The sequence below is a fragment of the Papio anubis genome, chromosome 16, assembly GCF_008728515.1.
Source record: "Papio anubis isolate 15944 chromosome 16, Panubis1.0, whole genome shotgun sequence".
Classification (NCBI taxonomy): domain Eukaryota; kingdom Metazoa; phylum Chordata; class Mammalia; order Primates; family Cercopithecidae; genus Papio; species Papio anubis.
In genome coordinates this window covers 65,521,223-65,542,197 of record NC_044991.1, presented here as the reverse complement: position 1 = coordinate 65,542,197, position 20,975 = coordinate 65,521,223, and the positions used below count along the sequence as shown (strand labels likewise).

At 48.7% G+C, this 20,975-nt stretch overlaps 1 protein-coding gene across 1 annotated transcript in view; it reads right to left on the bottom strand.

The window, feature by feature from the left end:
* The window catches only part of LBP (lipopolysaccharide binding protein), a 31,389-nt gene extending 19,566 nt beyond the window's left edge, over window positions 1-11,823 (bottom strand). Inside the window, exons 1-5 of the mRNA XM_003904753.4 lie at window positions 11,545-11,823; window positions 8,202-8,316; window positions 6,906-7,034; window positions 3,182-3,337; window positions 2,206-2,269 (exon numbers count right to left, since the gene is read on the bottom strand). Coding sequence (XP_003904802.1) covers window positions 2,206-2,269; window positions 3,182-3,337; window positions 6,906-7,034; window positions 8,202-8,316; window positions 11,545-11,668 — 588 coding nt within the window. The 5' untranslated portion in view covers window positions 11,669-11,823. The remainder of the gene's footprint in view (window positions 1-2,205; window positions 2,270-3,181; window positions 3,338-6,905; window positions 7,035-8,201; window positions 8,317-11,544) is intronic.
* Between the last annotated feature and the right edge of the window lie 9,152 nt (window positions 11,824-20,975).

Here is a 20,975-nt window from a genome sequence, read left to right as displayed (position 1 = left end):
GTCCCAGCTACTCGGGAGGCTGAGGCAGAAGAATTGCTTGAACCCGGGAGGTGGAGGTTTCAGTGAGCCAAGGTCGTGCCACTGCACTCCAGCCTGGGCAGCAGAGTGAGACTCTTGTCTCAAAAAAGAAGAATCCAATGGGACTGTGCACATGAAGTGCTGAGCTCGTTATCCCTGGCCACAGCCTCAAGAAATAGCAGCCATTTTTGTTATAAATCAGAATAGTTATACAATAATATATTCTGTACAGCATTAATTATATTCATTTATCAAAACAATAATTATCCTGGTACGTGATTACTATGATAATTATAATTGTACTACATTACTATTGTTAGGGACAGCAATATGGCAACAGGGTGCCTGAGTAGGTTGGCATATTTCTTAAGGTCACTTAATCCCAGGGACCCAGAACCAGAAAAGAAACAGCACAACTGGCCACATCCAAAGTGCAGGGTTTGCCTGCGGTTCCTGCTTCAACCACGAGGGGGCACTCAAAGCCAAACCAGAGGTTGGAACGCTACAGACAGAGGTGGGGTGTGTGCATGTGTGTGTGGTGTGTCTGTGGTGTGTGCGTGTGGGGGGTGTGTGTGTGTGGGTGTGTTTGTGTGTGTGGTGTGTGTGGGGGGTGTGTGGGTGTGTGTGGTGTGTGTGCAGGGGTGTGTGTGTAGGGTGTGTGTGTGGTATGTGGGGTGTGTGTGTTTGTGTGGGGTGTGGTACGTGTGTGAGGGTGTGTGGGGGTGTGTGTTGGGGGAGGTGTGGTGTGTGAAGAATTATGATGTGTTAAGAGGATACAGGAGTGTATGGGTTGTGTGTGTGGGGGGTTGGTGTGTGTGGTGTGTATGTGTAGGGTGTGTGTGGGTGGTGTGTGCAGTGTGTGTGGGGATGTGTGTAGGGGTTGTGGTGTTTAGGTGTGTGTGGGAGGATGTGTGTGTGGGGTGTGTGGTGTGTGTGGAGATGTGTGTAGGGGGATGTGGTGTGTTAAGTGTGTGTGGGAGGGTGTGTGTGGGGTGTGTGTGTGGGGGTGTGTGGGACGTGTGTGGGGTTGTGGTATGTGAAGGGTGGTGTGTGTGTGGGGTGTGAGTGTGGGGATGTGTGTGTGGGTATGTGTGGGTATGTGGAGGGTGTGAGTGACACATGTGGAGTGTGTGTAGAGGGTGTGTGCTGAGGTATGTATGAGTGTGTGTGGGGGGAGAGTGTCAGGGGGTAGTGTGTAGGGGTGTGTGGTGTATGAGGGGTGTGTGTGGGGGTGTGGTGTGTGGGGTATATGTGTAGGGTGTGTATATGGTGTGTGTATGGGGGTGTTGTGTGGGGTGTGTGTGTAGGATGTGTGTGGTGTGTGTGGATGGTGTGTGGGGGTGTGTGTGGGGGGTGTGGGGTGTGTGTGTATGTACAGTGTGTGTATGGTGTGTGTGTGGTGGAAGGGGGAGTGTGTAGGGTGTGTGGGGGTGTGTGTGTGGGGGTGGGGGTGTGTGGTGTGGGGTGTGGTGTGTGGTGTGTGGTGGGTGGAAGGGGGAGTGTGTGGGGAGTGTGGGGTGTGTGTGTGTTTGTGTGTATTCTTCCCTTTCTTCCTTCATCACTTTCTCCTTTCCCACAGTCATTGCTACAGATACCCTTTGGCTAGTATCTCAGAAATGGGATTTTGGGATGAATGAGTGTTTAGAGGAACTGAAAGTTAACACAACATCTTTTTGATTTAGTTAAAGATGACAAACTCCGAAGATTTCACATATTCTTTTTTAACAGGCCAGTCTGACAGTGTTGCTGCCTCCCCATCCAGGGCTGGTGCCCACGAGCTTGCCCAGTTCCCACCTGGCCCACGCCCTCGCTGAGCTTTCCTGCCTGGTCTCCTGCAGGCACCTGAGGAATGGTTTCCTTTGGGACCTTGGTGGAATGCAGGGCAGTGTGGGACACTGAGCAAGGCTGAGCAGAGAGAGGGGCTGGAGTCTCTGCTTAGCCCCTGCTGTTTAACTCTTGGCCAAGAAGTTGACCATTTTCTGCCCTGACTGAATGGACTTGGAGCTTTGCCCCCAGCGTGCCCCACAACAGCTCCATGACCTGGGCAAATGATTTGTCCTCCCTCAGCCTTGGGCCCAAGTACATCCAAACCAGCCCCCATGGCCTGGTCCAGGGCCAGCGGTCAGTGAGGTCTTCCATTCAGCCCTCGCCAAGCTCGGGGGAGGCCAGAAGCTTGGACCTTCTTACCCTGCTCTTCAGTACTTTCTGGAACTTGGATTCGATCTGATTGTGGAAGAGATTCAACAGCCACCTGCGGAGAGAAGCACAGCCTGCCACTGAACTTGGGGACGGCTGGGTTCCTGGGAAAGCTGGGCCCGGGTCTCTGGCCAGGCCAGTCCACAAAGGAAGCCCTCTCCACCCCCTCCTGGTGCCCTGCTGTGTCCCAGTACATCCAGCCTGATTCGGTGTGTCTGGCTTCCCAGCGCCTGTGGCACCCCAATCATCGCATGATCACATTCAGTAGATTTGGGGAAGCGGCTTGAGAATCCACATTTTTCTCTTCTTTTTTGGGAGGGGGCGAGGGACAGGATCTCACTCTGTCACCCAGGCTGGAGTGCAGTGGCACAATCTCAGCTCACTGTGACCTCTGTCGCCTGGCCTCAAGCCATCCTCCCAACTCAGCCCCTGAAGTAGCTGAGACTACAGGCATGTGCCATCACGTCTGGCTAATGTTTGTATTTTTTGTGGAGACAGGTGTTACCATGTTGCCCAGGCTGGTCTTGAATTCCTGAGCTCAAGTGATTTTCTGCCTTGGCCTCTCAAATTGCTAGGATTACAGGCGTGAGCCACCACACCTGGTCACGCTTTTCTAATCAAGGAAACGGAGACTAGAAGAGATGAAATGACTCATCCAAGGACTTGTATATTTTTTGCAAACTCTCCTTTAACCAAAGTTTCTGTGTTCCTCCAATAGCCAGATTGGAAATAAACTTCCAAATAAATAAACTTCCAAATAAATGGAAGTTTATTTTTTTAATGACAATGATGCACCAATATTCCTGGCTTGAGTCTGTTCATCTCAACATCGTTCCCCAGAGAATGATCTTCAAGTGCCTGTGCAAGCCACCTGGATCATTACAATTATCAGAGGCCAGGCTGAGCACCGGATTGGCCAGGAGCTGCAACCAGGAGTCCAGCTGGCAGTGCCCCAATGGAGACCTACCCCAAGTCTCCCGACATGTCCACCTCCACGTCATCGATGTCGCTGCTGCAGCTGGAGGCAGTAACTGTGGGCCTCCCTGAGGACTCGCTGCCCAACAGAAGGTTGACTGAAATGCTGATGCCCTTGACACTCACATCAAAGGAGCCTTGTAGTTTCCTGGAGGAGATAAGAGAAGCCACGATTGGTTCCTAGACCAGGGTCTGCCACCATTTGTGGGGAAAATAGAAGTCTCAGTTCTTACCTCCAAATAGATGGAACTGAGCAGAGATTTAAGAATAACAAATACAGCCATAAAAGATCTAGAAGAAAACCCGGATCCAGTATTTACAGTCAGGGCTGGACGAAGGCCTTTCTAGGCAAGATCCAAGACTCATAAGCCATAAAGGAAATCCTTAATAAACTTGTCGGCATAGAAAACTAAAACTTCAGTGGACCAAAAAAATGCCATATGTAAAGTAAAAAACAAAATTGCAGTATGAGACATCCAAAGAGCCAATTTCCTCAATATATGAGCTAATTTCCTTAATATACAAAGAGCAAGCCAATACAAATTAACAAGGAAAGGAAAAACAACTCAAAAGGAAAAAAAAGATATGAACAGGAAATGCAGTGTAAAATAAGCATATAAAAGTCATTAAAAATGAAAATAGCAATGACACCAGTTCTCACCTATCAGATTCAAAACAACTTTTGAAGTTTTAATACCCAATGCTATTGAATGTACGAGTAAACAGAAGTCCCAGACACTGTGGCTGGGAGAGCACATTGGCTCAAGCTTTCTGAAACACAAATCAGTGAGATCGCTCCTCGTTCTAACACACATACTCTTTGGCCCAGTGATTTAACTTCTAAGCCTTTATCCTCTGGCTCTTCCTGCCAAGATATATGTGAGGTGTGGGACAGCTCACTGAAGCATCATGGGCAGTAGAAAAAAAAAAAAAGGAAGCAACCGACATGTCCACCAGCAGCGACAGGTTGAATAAGTTGTAGGCACCCATGTTATGCAGACTTTGAAAACAATGGGTCAAAATGTGGTCTATTTCAGGGGTCTCCAACCCCAATGGTGGTTGTCTGGAGCTGGGGGAAGGGAAATGGGGAATGATTGTTTAATGGGTAAGGAGTTTTCTCTTGGGATGATGAAAATGTTTTGGAGTTAGATAAGGGTGGATGTTGCACAATATTGTGAATGTAATAAATGCCACTGAAGGTATACTTTCAAATAATCAATTTTATGTTCTGTGAATTTCATATCAATTTTTAAAAGCACATTCAAAAAAGTGAAAAAAAAATGAGGTAGATCATCATATGCCCATATAAAGAGATATTTAAGATATTTCACTGACAAAAGACAGGGTAGGAGAGTGTGGCCGGTTCCTTTCATGGAACTAGAGAGAATGTGCGTGTGTAGGTGACATATAAACCGGGCATCTTTCTAAAGCAATAGAATGTGAGCCACACATGTAATTTTAAATTTTCCAGAAGATACATTAAAAAGATAAAAAGAAAGAGCTGAGATTGGTTTTAGTAATACATGGTATCATTTCAACATGTAATCAGTATAAACATTATTAATGAGATTTATTTATTTATTTATTTATTTTGAGACAGGGTCTCATTCTCTTGCCCAGACTGGAGTGCAGTGGCGCGATCTTGGCTCACCACAACCTCCGCCTCCCAGGCTAAAGCGATTCTCCTGCCTCATCCTCCCAAGTAGCTGAGATTACAGGTGTGCACAGCTATGTCCAGCTAATTTTTGTATTTTTAGTAGAGATGGGGTTTCACCATGTTGACCAGTGTGGTCTCGAACTCCTGACCTCCAATGATCCACCTGCCTCAGCCTCCCAAAGTCCTGGGATTACAGGCATGAGCCACCACGCTCGGCCAGTGTTTTTGTTGTTGTTGTTTTTGTTGTTTTGTTTTTTTAAATACTAAATCTTCAAATCCAGTGTTGCATACTTAGAGTAGATCTCAACCTGTACCAGGCACTTTTCAAGTACTCAGTAAAGGCATGGCAGGTGGCTACTATTTTGGGCAGTGCAGATCTGAAGTATGAATATGGCCATGTCACCCATATTTGGGCTGCTCCTTCTGTTATGGGCTGCTCTGTGTCACCACCTGCCTCCCAAATTCAAATGTTGAAGCTCTGATCCCCAGTACCTGAGAATGTCACAGTATTTGCAGATAGGCCCCTTGAAGAGGTGATTACATTTAAATGAGCCCATTAGGGTGGGCCCTAATCCAATCTGCCTAGTGTCTTTATAAAAAGAGATTAGGGCCGGGCACGGTGGCTCAAGCCTGTAATCCCAGCACTTTGGGAGGCCGAGACGGGTGGATCACGAGGTCAGGAGATCGAGACCATCCTGGCTAACACGGTGAAACCCCGTCTCTACTAAAAAAAAATACAAAAAACTAGCCGGGCGAGGTGGTGGGCGCCTGTAGTCCCAGCTACTTGGAAGGCTGAGGCAGGAGAATGGCGTAAACCCGGGAGGCGGAGCTTGCAGTGAGCTGAGATCCAGCCACTGCACTCCAGCCTGGGCGACAGAGCGAGATTCCGTCTCAAAAAAAAAGAGATTAGGACATACAGAGAGAAATGAGGTTTCTTTTCTCTTTTTTTCTTTTTTTGTTTTTTAAGAGATGAAGTCTAGCTCTGTCCCCCAGGCTGGAGTGCAGTGGTGTGATCTCAGCTCACTGCAACCTCTGCCTCCAGGGTTCAAAGGATTCTTCTGTCTCAGCCTCCTGAGTAATTGAATTGGGATTACAGGTACCTGCCACCACACCTGGCTAGTTTTTAAAATTTTAATTTATTTTTTATTTTTAGTAGAGACTGAGTTTCGCCATGTTGGCCAGGCTGGTCTCGAACTCCTGACCTCAAGTGATCTTCCCACCTTAGCCTTCCAAAGTGCTGGGATTACACGGGTGAGCCAATGTGCATGGCCTCAGAAATGGGATTTCTTAAGCACAAAGGGAAGACCACGTGAGGACAATTGCCAAAGGGCAACCATCTGCAAGCCAAGGAGAGTGGCCTCAGAAGAAACCAGGCCTGCCAAAACCTTGACCTTGGCCCCCAGGCCTCCAGAACTGTGAGAAAACACATTTCGGCTTAAGCCACCCGGTCTATGTGTGTTATGGCAGCCCTAGCACACGAATACCCTTCCATCCAAGTGCCTCTGAGGTCAGAGATCTGTTCAAAGTGCCTGAGAGCCAGAGCCCCTGGAAGCAGCCTTTGGCCAATGACAAACAGGAGGAAGGGGTGACAGGGTGGGGCTGGAGTAACTCAGAGGCGTGTTCTCCGCTGTCCCCGCCCCCCAGCTAGACAGAGCTTCACTTGCCCACCAGGTTGACTTCCTTCCCTTCCCTTCCTCACTTCCCCTGTGGATTTCCTCAGATCACTTCCAGGATAAAGTATTGCACTGGAATTCTTGCCCTAAGGTCTGCTTCTGTGGGAAGCAAACCAAGGAGACATGATATTATCGCACTTAGCCCTCCTGTGACTCCATCAAGGAAGCAGGCCCGTCCCCCTTGGGAGATGAGGAAGTAGAGACTCAGAGAGGGAAAGACACTCATATCCAAGAGCCAGGACTCAATCCCCAGGCCACCTCTGGGCTTGGACTCCATCTGTCCACCACGTGGCCTTTCTGATGAGCTAGGAACACCTTGGACCTAAGAAGGATGGGGCGAAGGCCAAGGCCAAGAGCTCCAGGGCCTGGGAGCAGGGCCAACTTACAAGAATGACTTGCGCACCTTCCACCTGCCCTGGACCCGGATGAAGGAGTCGGAGATGCTGAGACTCAGGCCCTGGCTGGGGACAGGCCTCAGTGCAGAGTGACGCAGCTCACAGCTGTGGATATTCAGGCTGAAGGGAGAGACACGGAAGGAGTTGTCAGCCCTGGGCCTGGACCCAGCCTCACCAGGGACCTTGCTCCCATCTTTGCAGGCCTCCCCTCTCCACAGTGGGGACTAGACCAGCAGGATCTGCTCCAGGTGAGCACCAGGTGTGTCCCAGGCACCGACCATGTGTCCATGCTAAGCACATTACATTCTTCATGCCAACTGGGCCACACTGAGGGGGTCAGGACTGTTCTTGTTTCCTTTCCACAGAAGGGGAAATAGAACCTCGAGGAAGGGATGCAATCACCTGCAGTTTTGCAGTCAGCATCAGAAACCATGAATCTAATGACCCCAGGTGGCATCCTCAGGAGGTCCGTAGACATATCTCTTTGGGTTCGCAGCTCCTGCTAACCCTCCCCTCTCCCAATACATCCAGCTAGGCGGGAAACAGATTCAGGGAATATGGTGGCAGCCTTAAGAGAAGACCCAAAAGGGTCAGCAAGGTTGCCAACAGTGAGAAAAGAATGGTCAAGTTCTGTTTTATTTGCCTGGCACATAGTAGGTGCTCAATAGATGTTTGCTGATGGACTGAATAAAAGAAGGCAGGAATGAAGGAAACACTCAATAGCAGTGAGCGGGGAGGGGTACAATGTGCTACGGGCCTGATTGTACTTTCTTCACTGCCCAGCCCTCGAAAAGCAGTTGACGCCATTTTAAAGTATCAGCTGCTCAAGTCTAGTGATCTTTTGAAGTCTTGGCCCAAATGCCATCTTCTCTGGGAAGCCTTCCCTGACTCCCCCAAGTACAAACTTCAGCTCTAACCATTGGGCTACTAGATTTAAAGTGTAAGGTCTATCTTCTCTTCCTAACTATATCCAGTGGCCAGATTGGATCTTGGATTAGCACTCTGAAGGAGGAAGCAGATAAACCCCATTTTACAGGTAAGGAAACCGAGGCTCAGGTCACACAGCCAGATATTAAGGTCTTCCTTAATATTTGCTGCATGAATGAGTGGAGGAGCTCAATTCCTTCCCAGAATTTCCTTCTGAACTCTTCAGGGAACTATCCCACTGTCTGCCCCAAAGAGGTCCCTCCACAGCCCAATCCTGAGGCTCTCTCTTCCTCACTCTCCAATTCGCCCTCACAGCCAGCTCCAGCCACCTCAGAGCCCCAGCAGAAGGGAGAGCCCCACCTGCGGAACTCATAGCTCCCACGGCCGGCGTGGGGGATCCTGACGTCCCCGGTGAAGTCAGGCAGCGTGATCCTGAGCAGCTCACTCTGCAGAGCCAATAGCCCCTCCTGGGCCGCTGTGGACAGGAAATAGCTGGGAGTCAGCTTGATCTGCCTGCCTCCTCCCCTGCTCTAAACCCTACGGTGGCTCCCACCTGCCCTGAAGAGAGAGGTCAACATCGTTATTAGCATTAAGTACACTGACAGGATATGAGCCCCTCTGCGTGCCAGGTAGCGTGAGGGACATTCAGAGGCGTCCCTGCATTTCTGTGGCATTGTTAGGTTCATACCCATTTTACTGACAAGGAAATGGAATGCCTTTGCCAACAACTCCCTGAGGGCAAAAGTGCGGTGCGCTTGGACAGGTGGTCCTCCTCCTTGTCCTCCATGGCATCTGGCCTTGTAGAAGAAATTGGAAGGATTTGGGGGCTAGAGAAAGGGGGCATCTTTCTAGCTGGGTGACTTTGACAAAGTCCCCAAACAACCTTCACTTTGTTCATCTGTCAAAGAGCAATGACAACAATACATTTGCTGGGCGTGGTGGCTCACGCCTGTAATCCCAGCACTTTGGGAGGCTGAGGCGGGGGGATCACCTGAGGTCAGGAGTTCGAGACCAGCCCGGCCGATATGGTGAAACTCCATCTCTACTAAAAAATACAAAAATTAGCCTGGTGTGGTCGCACACGCCTGTAGTCCCAGCTACTCGGGAGGCTGGGGCAGGAGAATCGCTTGAACCCAGAAGGCAGAAATTGCAGTGAGCCGAGATCGCACCACTGCACTCCAGCCTGGGTGACAGAGTGAGACTTCGTCTCAAACAAAACAAAAAACAAAACAAAACAAAACAAAACTTTCCTCATTGGGTTGGCATAGAAACTGCAAAGCAAGAAGAGGGCTGGGAGGATAACAAGCATTCCTAACTTGTGCCTGGCATACAGCAGGCACTCAGTAAATGCCTGGAACAGCAAACAGGGTTTATATTATTAAAAATATGGAAAGGGGCCGGGTGCAGTGGCTCACGCCTGTAATCCCAGGACTTTGAGAGGCTGAGGCAGGCAGATCATCGAGACCATCCTGGCCCACATGGTGAAACCCTGTCTCTATTAAAAATACAAAAATTTGCTGGGTGTGGTGGCTCGTGCCTGTAATTCCAGCTACTCGGGAGGCTGAGACAAGATAATCATTTGAACCAGGGAGTTGGAGGTTGCAGTGAGCTGAGATTGTGCCATTGCATTCCAGCCTGGTGACAGAGTGAGATCCCGTTTCAAAAAAATAAAAATAAAAATAAATAAATAAATAAATAAAAATAAAAAAGGAAAGGACTAAAATGCCCAACCTCAGAGGACAGGTTACATAAACATGCTGTGTGTGCACAGTGCAAAGGAACAAAAGACAAACTCTCCTGATTTATGGTTTCAATGCAAGTAGCAGTTACCAGGTCCCACTGTTCTGAGATCTGAGGGACCCAGGTTTCTGCCCCCAAGGCAGGCATGGGTACGCAGATGACCAGCGGCCTCCCCTTTCACCTCTTTCCAATTTGCTCTTCTCCCTCTAGCAAACGCCCATGTTGGGGTCCCTCCACCTGGAACACTACCCCTTGTCCCTGGGTAATTCCCACTGTCTTTTCCATTTTACTTTATCCTGGAATCCTTCCCTGATTTCCCTCTCCCTGCCTCGAGCCACTCTGGGCTCCCAACAACCCTACTTAAGGGAATGTTGTTATCTCATTTAATAGGTAAGGCAATTCAGGCTCTAGGAATGTGAGAAGACAGGTGGTCAGTGCCTGTCCATATCCTTGAGTCTTTCCAGTAAGTGACAGTTGACTCCCAGCTGCCAGTGTCTGCCTCCCTGAGCCTGTATGTCCTGAGGCTCTTTGTCCTGGAACTGCAGAAAGCAGGTACATGCAACAGAAGTGCTGGGGCGCTGACAAACCCCCGGCCCAGAAACCCTCAATTAATCACTGTGGTGTATAAATATCCCAGTTCCCTTGCCACCTGGATAGTCTGGAGGCTTTGTTTCAACATTTTAAAGGAAATATTCCTACTTTTGCTCATTCTTTGTTTTATTTTTATTTATTTATTTTTTTGAGACAGTCTCCCTCTGTTGCCCAGGCTGCAACGCAGTGGCATGATCTCGGCTCACCACAACCTCTGCCTCCCAGGTTCAAGCGATTCTCCTGCCTCAGCCTCCCAAGTAGCTGGGATTACAGGTGCCCGTCACCATGACTGGCTAATTTTTGTATTTTTAGTAGAGGCGAGGTTTCACCATGTTGGCCAGGCTTGCCTTGAACTCCTGGCCTCAAGCTATTCACCCACCTCGGCCTCCCAAAGTGTTGGGATTATAGGTGTGAGCCACTGCGCCTGGCCTGCCCATTCTTTAAAACTGAGGAATAATATACATAAAGTACCTAACGGGCACAAATTTTAAAGGTATCGCTAAATAATTTTTAATGTTTATTTTTTTATTTTTATTTTTTTTGAGACGGAGTCTTGCTCTGTCACCCAGGCTGGAGTGCAGTGGCGCAATCTCAGCTCACTGCAAGCTCCACCTCCTGGGTTCACGCCATTCTCCTGCCTCAGCCTCTCGAGTAGCTGGGACTACAGGTGCCCGCCACCACACCTGGCTAATTTATTTTTATTTTTATTTTTAATAGAGATGGAGTTTCACTGTATTAGTCAGGATGGTCTTGATCTCCTGACCTTGTGATCTGCCCGCCTCGGCCTCCCAAAGTGCTGGGATTACAGGTGTGAGCCACCATGCCTGGCTTTTAATGTTTATACAGCCCTGTGATCACCACCTGGATCAAGATATGGCACCTTCTAGTACCCCGGCAGGCTCCCCTCCCTCATGCCCTTCAGGGTCTCTGCCTGCTTCTAGAGGTGACCACAATTCTGACTTCTAGTTCAGAGGCATGTGTTTCCAAACTTTATGCAGAATTTTCCCAGCTGGGTGGTTCCCACCGTCAGAGGTGGTGGCTGGTTTAATCGCACACTCTCTCCTGGCTGCCCTCCCTTCCTCATCTTAGTACCAATTCCCTACAGTGTTTCCTGGGATCATTTCCCAAATCAACCACTTGCACGCAAAGCTGTGTTGTTGGCTGGTGGTGGACAAATACCACAAATAACGTGCCCAGGGCACTCAGCTGGTGAGCGGTGAGGCCAGAATCGGAGCCAGAGCTGCCTGACCCAGAAGGTGGCACTGCCCCAGGGAGAGGGTCTGGTCTGTGTCCCCACTCCCTGTCCCCACTGTACGCAGAGCAGCCTGGGGCCTGGGTTTGCCAAGTCCAGCCAGCAGACGTGGCTTCTTACCATACTCCAGTCCCTTGTCGGTGGTCCTGGCGACCAGGCCGGGGTTGGCACCCAGAGCCTCTGGGGTGGACGTGAGCAGCAATGCCAGCAGTATGGACGGCAGGGCCCCGGCCAAGGCCCCCATCCTAGATTCCCAGTGCAGTGGGCTGGGACTGTCCCAGCTGTGGTCTGGGCCCAGGTCCCTTAAGTGGCCAAGGTCTGATGGCTGGGGGCAGTTCCTGAGGGTGGGTGGGCTCCTGGAAGCGGGAAGGGGAGGCACAGGGACTGGAACCTGCTTGCGACATCACTGAAGTCATAAGGTCATACTTAGAAGCCAGTTTTCACTGCCCAGATCAGAGGATGAGGAAGCCTGGCTTCTATGATCATCCCTGTCCACCCTCCCCACAGAAAGATCCACATTCATCACCATTCGTCTTGCCTCATCTCTATCAGTCTCTTAAGAGCTCAGCTAGGAAATCTTGGTTTTCCAGATGAGGAAACTGAGGCTCAAAGAAGCCACATAGTCCCCCTAAGATCTTACATCCAGCAGACAGCAGGGTTGAGAGTGAAGCCATGTCTGGCGCCATCCAAACTCTCTCTCTCTCTCTCTTTTTTTTTTAAATATACCGGCTCTGTTTATTTAAAAAATAAATGTTTTCCCCCATGGGAAAACAGCCTCTCTCAAACCTTGCTGGTGATAAAATTTTCTGGAAGGCAATTGGCAAATGTTTAAACAGCTACATGCCCTGTGACCCAGGAATTCAATTTCAAGGACTTGCCCCTAAGCACATAATTGCGTCAGTGTGCCAGTAAATCACTGCTCTAAGATACCATTGCTATGCTGTGTGAAACAGGAGAAGTGAGACCCAACCTCATGTATCCAACAGAAGGTCATTGGTTAAATGAATTATGACACACACTTTAAAGTGAGGCTGCAGAAATAAAGGTATTTCTTGGCAAGGAAAGGGGTCTCATGAGGCATCCGTTTCCAATGGCACCATAGAGTAAGGTTCTATTTTGGGGGGTTCAAAATAGGCTTCCATATTCAACAATCTGGAAAATATTTAGAAAGGAGTCATGAGGCCTTGTCTCTGGTTAGGGGGTAGAATTATAAGTGTTAAAAAAAAAGGTTTTGCTTGTTGATATGTAAATATTTTTTTCTTTTTTCATTTTTTGAGACAAAGTCTACTCTGTTGCTCAGGCGGAAGTGCAGTGGCATGATCATCGCTCGCTGCAACCTCAACTTCCTGGGCTCAAGTGATCCTCCCACCACAGCCCCCTGAGTAGCTGGCACTACAGGCGTGAGCCACCATGTCCAGCTAATTTTTTGTATTTTAGTAGAGACGAGGTCTTGCTATGTTGCCCAGGCTGGTGTCGAACTCCTGAGCTCAAGTGAGCCTCCTGCTTGGCCTTCCAAAATACTGGGATTATAGACTTGGGCCACCATGCCCAGCCTCTAAAATTTTTATTTTCTTGGGGGTATGGTCCCTGGCATATATTTGTCGTAAGTAAAGATAGTAAAATTTCATTCTGGAAAACAAAATTTATAGTACGGACTGCGCTTAATTTTTAGAGTTTTGCCCCAGCCCTGCTTACATTTGGGAGTTCTGCTCTGCCCTCACCCCCAGGGAGCCTTCCCTGACCACTCCCATGCTTTTCTGGATTCTAGAAAGGGTCTCCCCTGAGGTCCCAGAACCCTTCGCACTTTCCCCACCACAGCATTAACCACTCTGCTTTTTGGTAATTGTGGTCCTTTAAAAATATGCCCACGAATTATTTGATACTCCTTCCATCAAAAGATAGTGTTTCTGTCCCCTTCCCTTGAAATTGGGCAGGTCTTCATGATGGCCTCAACCAATCGAATGTGCTGGGATTAACAGGGTGAGTCCCAACAGGTCACAAACAGCACAGGCAGGCACTGAGGTTAAGATCAGGACATCCCACATTAAGCCCAGGGAACCCCACAGTCCAGGCCTCTCTGTTCCTCTGTACCGCGTTGCTCCCGTCACTGGGGCTGAGGTTTATTGGGGTCCTCTTCTGTCCCTCCCCCCAGCCCCCACCCCACCAGTCTGGTGGCTCCTTGCAGGCAGGGCTGAGTCTTCCATTTCCTGAGATCCTTGCAGCACCTGGCAGGAATTGAAAAGAAACTGATATTTATTGAGCACCTACTATGTGCAGGTGCTGTGCTGGTTAAGCTGCACGTCTCCTCTCATCCCTGCATCAGCAACCCCAGGTGCATATTTTAGTCTTGTCTTGAGATGAAGAAACTGAGGTTTAGCAGGGTGAAGTGATGTAGGCCGCAGTCACCCAGCAGGAATTTAAGTCCAGGTCTGCGGGATGCCATTCCAAAACGCTGGTCAGGGCAGGCTTCTCTTGGGAGGCAACAAGCTGAGCAGAGGCCTCAGGGTGAGGAGCCAGCCTTTGGGAGGCTTTGGAGCAGGGAAGGGCTCACAGGTGCATCCCCAGTGTGCCTAGGGGCTTTTGCTTCCTGGACCTCAGCCTGCCCAGGAGCGGAGGAGAGTGGGGGAGGACATTCTGGAGCATAAGAATCTTATGGGGACATAGATGTCACTCTTCCTCTGGCCGCAGTTTAAGGATGTCCCTGGCTGGGGGTCATTTGCAGGGTTGGGAATTTCCCACAGCAGCAACCTTAGAGCTGCCAAGTGGCCCAGGCCCAGCCTCCACCCCTGCAGGTTCCCACTCCTGGCTAAGGTCCCTGCTGATGGCCCAGGACCCAGCAGAGGCCTCAGGGAGCAGCATGACCCCAGTGCTGGTCAGAACCCCTGGGCCTTTCTCCTACCAGGCTGTCCATCCAATTCCACAAAAGCAACAGCTGCTACCACTCTGGCCACCACTCAGTCTTATTGCAGTGAAATAGGGACTCTTTTAACAAGGATGTTTATTGTGTTCTTGTGCAGGAGAGGGTCCCCAGAAATGGCAGTGCATCAAATGATGGACAGGCAATCATAAAACTGTCCCTTTGACATAAGTGGCCACGAATGGCGCCGAGAGGGAGAGGAGTTCCCTAACAGATAGTTGACGTCATGTGGAGCCAGCAAACCACAATTCCCTGGTAAGGTCTTAACCATGAGCAGAAGGGCAAATGGAGGAGTCTGACTTGTATATGATCTTTCTCTTGGTGCGACAGACCAGTAAGGGAAAATCGCCCCAAGTGAGCATGCGCACAACCTTAGTAAACACACTGCGCGTGCGGCCCCTCCCACGGGTTGGCAGGTCACTGCGCACGTAGGGGTGACGTAACAGCCCGCCCAAGGAAGGAACCCCAGAACCAAGCCAGTGTATAAAAACCCCGAGCCAAAGGCTGAGCGGGGCACTTGATCTCTCAATTGCACTTTGCTTTTTTTTTTTTTTTTGAGACGGAGTCTCGCTCTGTCGCCCAGGCAGTGGCCGGATCTCGGCTCACTGCAAGCTCCACCTCCTGGGTTCACGCCATTCTCCTGCCTCAGCCTCCCGAGTAGCTGGGACTACAGGCGCCCGCTACTTCGCCCGGCTAGTTTTTTTTTTTGTATTTTTTAGTAGAGACGGGGTTTCACCGTGTTAGCCAGGATGGTCTCGATCTCCTGACCTCGTGATCCGCCTGTCTCGGCCTCCCAAAGTGCTGGGATTACAGGCTTGAGCCACTGCGCCCAACTTTGCTTCTTTCAACAAACCTTTGCCTCTGCTTTAAAACTTGCCTCCATCTCTCAATTGAATTCTTTCCTCTGAGAAGACAAGGGCTGGCAGTGCTGCGGACTCGCCGCAGATACCATTCTGACTACAAAAGTGTTACCGAAAAGATTTTGAAAAACCCAGAATTTGGAATCCGTAGTGTCTAGAATACTGAGCAGCAAATAGTAGATAATTGCCAAAGGAATAAACAAACCTTAACGTTTATCTTTATGGACTCTGGGGCCAGATGGCCAGGATTTGAATCCTGACTCCCCCACAGGGTGACTTTGGGCACTTTGTGACTCAGTTTCCTCATCTCTAGTTGGGTTCAGCCAGACGGTGGCATGGCAGGAGGCCAGATGTCAGGGCACTTTTCCCTGCTGTCTTCTCTTGATCACAAGTGTGGCAGTTGGCTGTGTCCTTCCTGATAAGCCCTTGTCCGTGGCTCCCATTATCTCCCTGGGCTGGGATACCCAGATGCTTTTCTTTGCTGCTTGAGCCTTAGGGATAACAGTCCCTGGTTGGTTTCCTCAAGCTTGTCCCCCAACTCTAGAAATAGCCACTTTATTCAAATCCCAAGAACCATTGCAGTTGGATTCTCTTTTCCTGCCTGAACCCTGATGGACACAATTAGCAACACTGTGCGTTTCTTCTGCACTTACTCATCTTTTGTGCAAACGCCTGCCTCTTGTAGAGAGCTTTGAATCCTTTAATAGAGTCTGCACAGGTTTTTGTCAAGGCCCGGCTGCTAATGGACTGGGGGACCTGGAACAAACTCCACCCCTCTCTGATCCTCAAGTTTCCCCAAATGCAGATGAGGGCTGGGGACTAGGACAACTTTTCAGAAACAAAGACGTGCAGGCAAGTCCCCCAGGGATCTTGTTTAAATGCAAATCTTGATCCATCGTGTTCCTCTGGGGGCTAAGCCTCTGCATTTTAACAAGCTCCCTGGTGAGAGTGATGCTGCTGACCATGGATCATGCTTGAAGCTTTGGGAACAAGGGACTAAATGAGCTCTGAGTTCCCTCCGAGCTCAGCAGTTCTCTAACTCTTCACTCTCCTTTTCGATAGTTTTCTATGACGGTGCCCACACTCCTGAGAACACTGAGTCTTGAAAGAGAACGATATTATGAATTCCTGCAGTTCTGAATCTCTGCAGGGTACTTTGGAGTTGGGAGTTTAATATTTATGGCAGCCTCTCCCCAAGCCACATCACCTGCAGATCTGAATGTGTGCCTGTGTGCACACACGCACAGACACACACACATGAGCCCTGAGACATGCAGGCTTACAAAATAAAAGTAGTAATGTCAGTGACGATCCTTTGTGGCTTGAAGGTTGCATGTCTTGAGATACCAGGAGCCCCCCTGGAGCAGGACTGGCCATGTGGATAAACAGCTCCTCACCCCAGAGAGCCCTTGCTTTTACAGATGGGGAAACAGACCTAGAGAGGGAGAACTGGCCCAGGTCACACTGTGAGCCTATTGCTCAACTGGGGAGGATAAACCCAGACTTCTGGCCTGCCAGGGGCTCTGATTCTTGGGGTCAGGCCCATTCAGGCAGACAGCCCTGAATCATACTTTGAGAATCACTGGCATAATGGTTTTGAGTTATGCAGATGTGGGTTGAAATCCCAGATCATTTAAAAAATAAACACTTATTGATCACCTACTATGTGGCAGGTGTTGGGAATACTACCGTAGCAAGCCAGATGGAATATTTTTTTTTTTTTTTTTTTTTTTTTGAGACAGAGTCTCACTGTATCACCCAGGCTGGATGGAGTGCAGTGGCATGATCTCAGCTCACTGCAACCTCTGCCTTCGGGATTCAAGTGATTCTTGTGCCTCAGCCTCCCAAGAAGATGGGACTACAGGTGTCTGTCACCATGCCCGGCTAATTTTTGTATTTTTAGTGGAGACAGGGTTTCGTCATGTTCCCCAGGCTGGTCTCGAACTCCTGGGCTCAAGTGATCTGCCTGCCTCAGACTTCCAAAGTGCTGGGATTACAGGCATGAACCACTGCACCTGGTCAGATATAGCCTTTACAGTATAGTAAGAAGAACTGTGTTTATTCAAATTAGAGTAAACTTGGATTACTCTTGTCAACCCCTGTACCGCAGATTTGACATGTATTTGATTCTCATAACAACTTTATGAGGTAAGTAATATTATGATGTTCCCTTTATAGATGAGAAATAGAAAACCTGAGAATTAAGTATACTGCCCAAAGCCACACAGTTGGCAAATAGCAGAGGTGGAATTTAAACCCAAGATATTTGGGATCATGGTTCACAGTCTTAACCATTGTGCCATGACCCTATCAATCATACCTCTGATTCTTCCCAATAACCTCATGCCAAAGAAGAGGGCAAGGTTTTAACTCTCCTTTTCAAAGGAGGAAATAGAGGGCCAGAGAGGTTAAGGAACATTTGCAAAGTCACACAGCTCTTGGGGGGGCGGGCTGGATTTATGTTTGAAACCATTGCCAGGTGACTCCAGAGCCCCGGCTCCAAACAGTTAGCTTAGCAGGCCACGCAACTTTTCTAGAGACTCCTCATCTGAAAAAGGAGGGCAATGTGTCTACCTTTAGCAGTTGTCATGAGGATTAAATAGGATAATAAGCCTGAAGAGACAGACCCAGGGCCAGGGCTGCTTATGGCCGCTAGCGGGATATGGCAAAATGATGAAGACAGTGCTTAGTCTTCCTGTGCCCCTTCCCACCTTCTCTCCTTGCATAGGGTACTCCTCCCTCATGTTTATTTAATAAGTCAGCATTTCCAAAATGAACCCCAAGAAGGCAATGCTTATCCCAGAAGGGAAGCTGCTCTGATGGTGAGCTTTTAGGCGGTTTGGAGTGAGCAATTCCTTTTTCTTCCTTCAATTGTTTTTTGCCACTTTGACATACATTTAATATACCATAAAATTAACCCATTTAAAGTGTACAATCCAGAATTTAATTTTAGAACATTTTCAACACCACCCAAAGAAACCCTGAACACACATTTGCAGTCATTTGCAGCAGACAATGCTTAGCCTGAAGGGAGAAGCTGCTCAAATAGTGGTTCTATAACCAACTTGGCAGAACCTTTGGAGTGTGTTGGCGAATGCTGCTCAAACCCTAACCCCCAAGCAACTGCCTTTTCCCAATCATTAGAGAGAAGTTCCCAGGCACAATGCACCAGTCTTCAGGTCCAAGAAATATTTAGGTTGATGGAAAAGTAATTATGTTTTTTTACCATTAAAAGTAATGGCCAAGACTGCATTCCATGACTCACACCTGTAATCTCAGCACTTTGGGAGGCCAAGGTGGGTGGATCACTTGAGGTCAGGAGTTTGAGACCAGCCTGGCCAACATGGAGAAACCCTGTCTATATTTAAAAATATATATATACAAAAAAATTAGCTGAGCAGAGTGGCGTGTGCCTGTAATCCCAGATACTTCGGAGGCTGAGGCAGGAGAATGGCTTGAATCTGGGAGGTGGAGGTTGCAGTGAGCCAAGATCACACCACTGCACTCCAGCCTGGGTGACAGAGTGAGACTCTGTCTCAAAAAAAAAAAAAAAAGTAATTGCGGTTTTTGCATTAAAAGTAATGGCAAAAACCGCAATTACTTTTGCACCAACCTAATAATTGCTTCCCCCCCCCCCCCCATAGAGCATGGAGCAGGGGTGCCTGTATGTTACAGAAAGTAGAGGGCAGGTATAGAAGGGGGCTAACTCCAAAGAGAATGAGCGTGGGGATGGCAGGTGTGTCTCCATACTTACCAGCAAGTCTCCCCAGCAGCCAGAGGGCTCTTTTACAAATGCAAATTGGATTGTGACATTCTTCTGCTCAAAACTCTCCAATGCCTTGCCTTATCTTTTGGAACAAAACCTAGAGTCCTTAACAGTCCTCATGGCCTCCCAGTCTATCCCACACTGTGCTTCCCTTCTCTCTCTTCCTTCCACCCTTGCTAGCTGCTCTTCTCTTTCTATTCAGGGCCTCCACTAGCCCCTGGCTAGTGGAGAAAAAGATGCATCCTCCTGGTGGACAAATTAGAGAAAGACTTTTGTTTCCTCAACCTGGTACCTTTTTACAGTGTACAACCTATGCCACGGAGCAAAGAAGTTCTGCTTTAAACATGCCAACTCCCCCAGAACAGACAAGATTTTGACATCTGGGAGGAGCGAAAAGAGTGTGGGCTCTGATGTGTGGGAATAGATAAAGTGGGAATTCCAATTCTGCCACCTGCTGGCTGTGTGATCAGGGAAGGGTAACTCAATTTAAAACATTTGAACAGTTGGGCTCGGTGGCTCACCCCTGTAATCCCAGCACTTTGGGAGACCAAGGCAGGTAGATCAGTTGAGGCCAGGAGTTCGAGACCTGCCCAGCCAACATGATGAAACCCCATCTCTACTAAAAATACAAAAATTAGCCAGGCATGATGGCACATGCCTGTAGTCCCAGCTACTCAGGAGGCTGAGGCAGGAGAATCGCTTGAACCTGGGAGACAGAGGTTGCAGTGAGTTGAGATCACACCACTGCACTCGAGCCTGGGTGACAGAGCAAGACTCTGTCTCAAAAACAGCAGCCAAAAAGGTTTGAGCAATTCCCATCTTGGGGGATGAAGCATGCTATCAGGATTCAAGATCATTTATGCCCTTTGCTTGACTCCTGAGAGTGTTTGATCAATGGTCCCCTCTTCTTCTGTGGCCCTAGAGCCTTTACCTCCATTTAACAGAGAATCAGTGATGTCAGCAGAATTGTGTACATTTTTCTTTATAAATAAAATAAATACCCTTTATCTGCTTTTGCTCGCTACGAATGCTTCTCTTCAGTTTTACCATCACCAACCTGGTTGAAGCTTGAATAACAACATATTCCTAATTTGTGCCCATTCCTTGCACTCTTGTCCTTCTGATGCTTTCAGAAGTCACAATAAAACATTTTAAAAACTAAATCTGGTCATGTGGTCCCCCACTCCACCATCTGCATCAAACTCCTCCAGTGTGTTGTCACTCATCCTTCTGGTCTCAGAGCAAATGTCAGCAGCATAGAAAGGACTTCCAGGACTCCTCAATCAATTTGAAGTACAATCTATAAAACCCCATCTAATGGGTTGAGATAGCTCCCTCTGATGTCCCATGGCAGGAAATGGCCCAAAGCCCCCAAGGAAACTCCCCAGAATTCCAAAGACAGTCTGGACTGGTGATCTGGCTTCCACACCAGGGCTGGGAGAGTCACGGGGAAGTGCTAATTGCACCCAAATATGTGACTGAAGCAGAAAACCCTAATGGCCTCTGTCACCTGGCCTAGTGTTCTGCTTTTGGGGACAATGGCTGGGCAGGAGAACATGGATGAAGTGGGGGTCATCACCATGGAGCCCAAGTGTGGGGCAGGGAACGCGGGCTGTGCAGGTTAGCTGTTCAACAGCGACACTGTGTGGTGGTGACGGAAGCAACAGTCCTAGTGGACAGGTGACTACACAGGACAATGGGCTGTGCAGAATGACCGGTCAACAGTGACACCATGTGGTAATGGAAAGAACAACAGCATAGTGGACTGATCCATTCTCCAGACCCTCTCTGTGTGACATTAGGAATTTGGACTAAGAAAATCCCAAGGACAATTGGAACAATGAGACTTTCTGTTAATGGAGGCTGTGGGGACTCAATAGATTAATTACAGAAATAAAAAGAGATGATTGTATCTGTGCTGTAAACTGGCACTGCCGGCCACATTGGTTACAGCCAATGAATAATAAATAAATGAACATGAAACAAGAAACAATACCAGCACACAGAA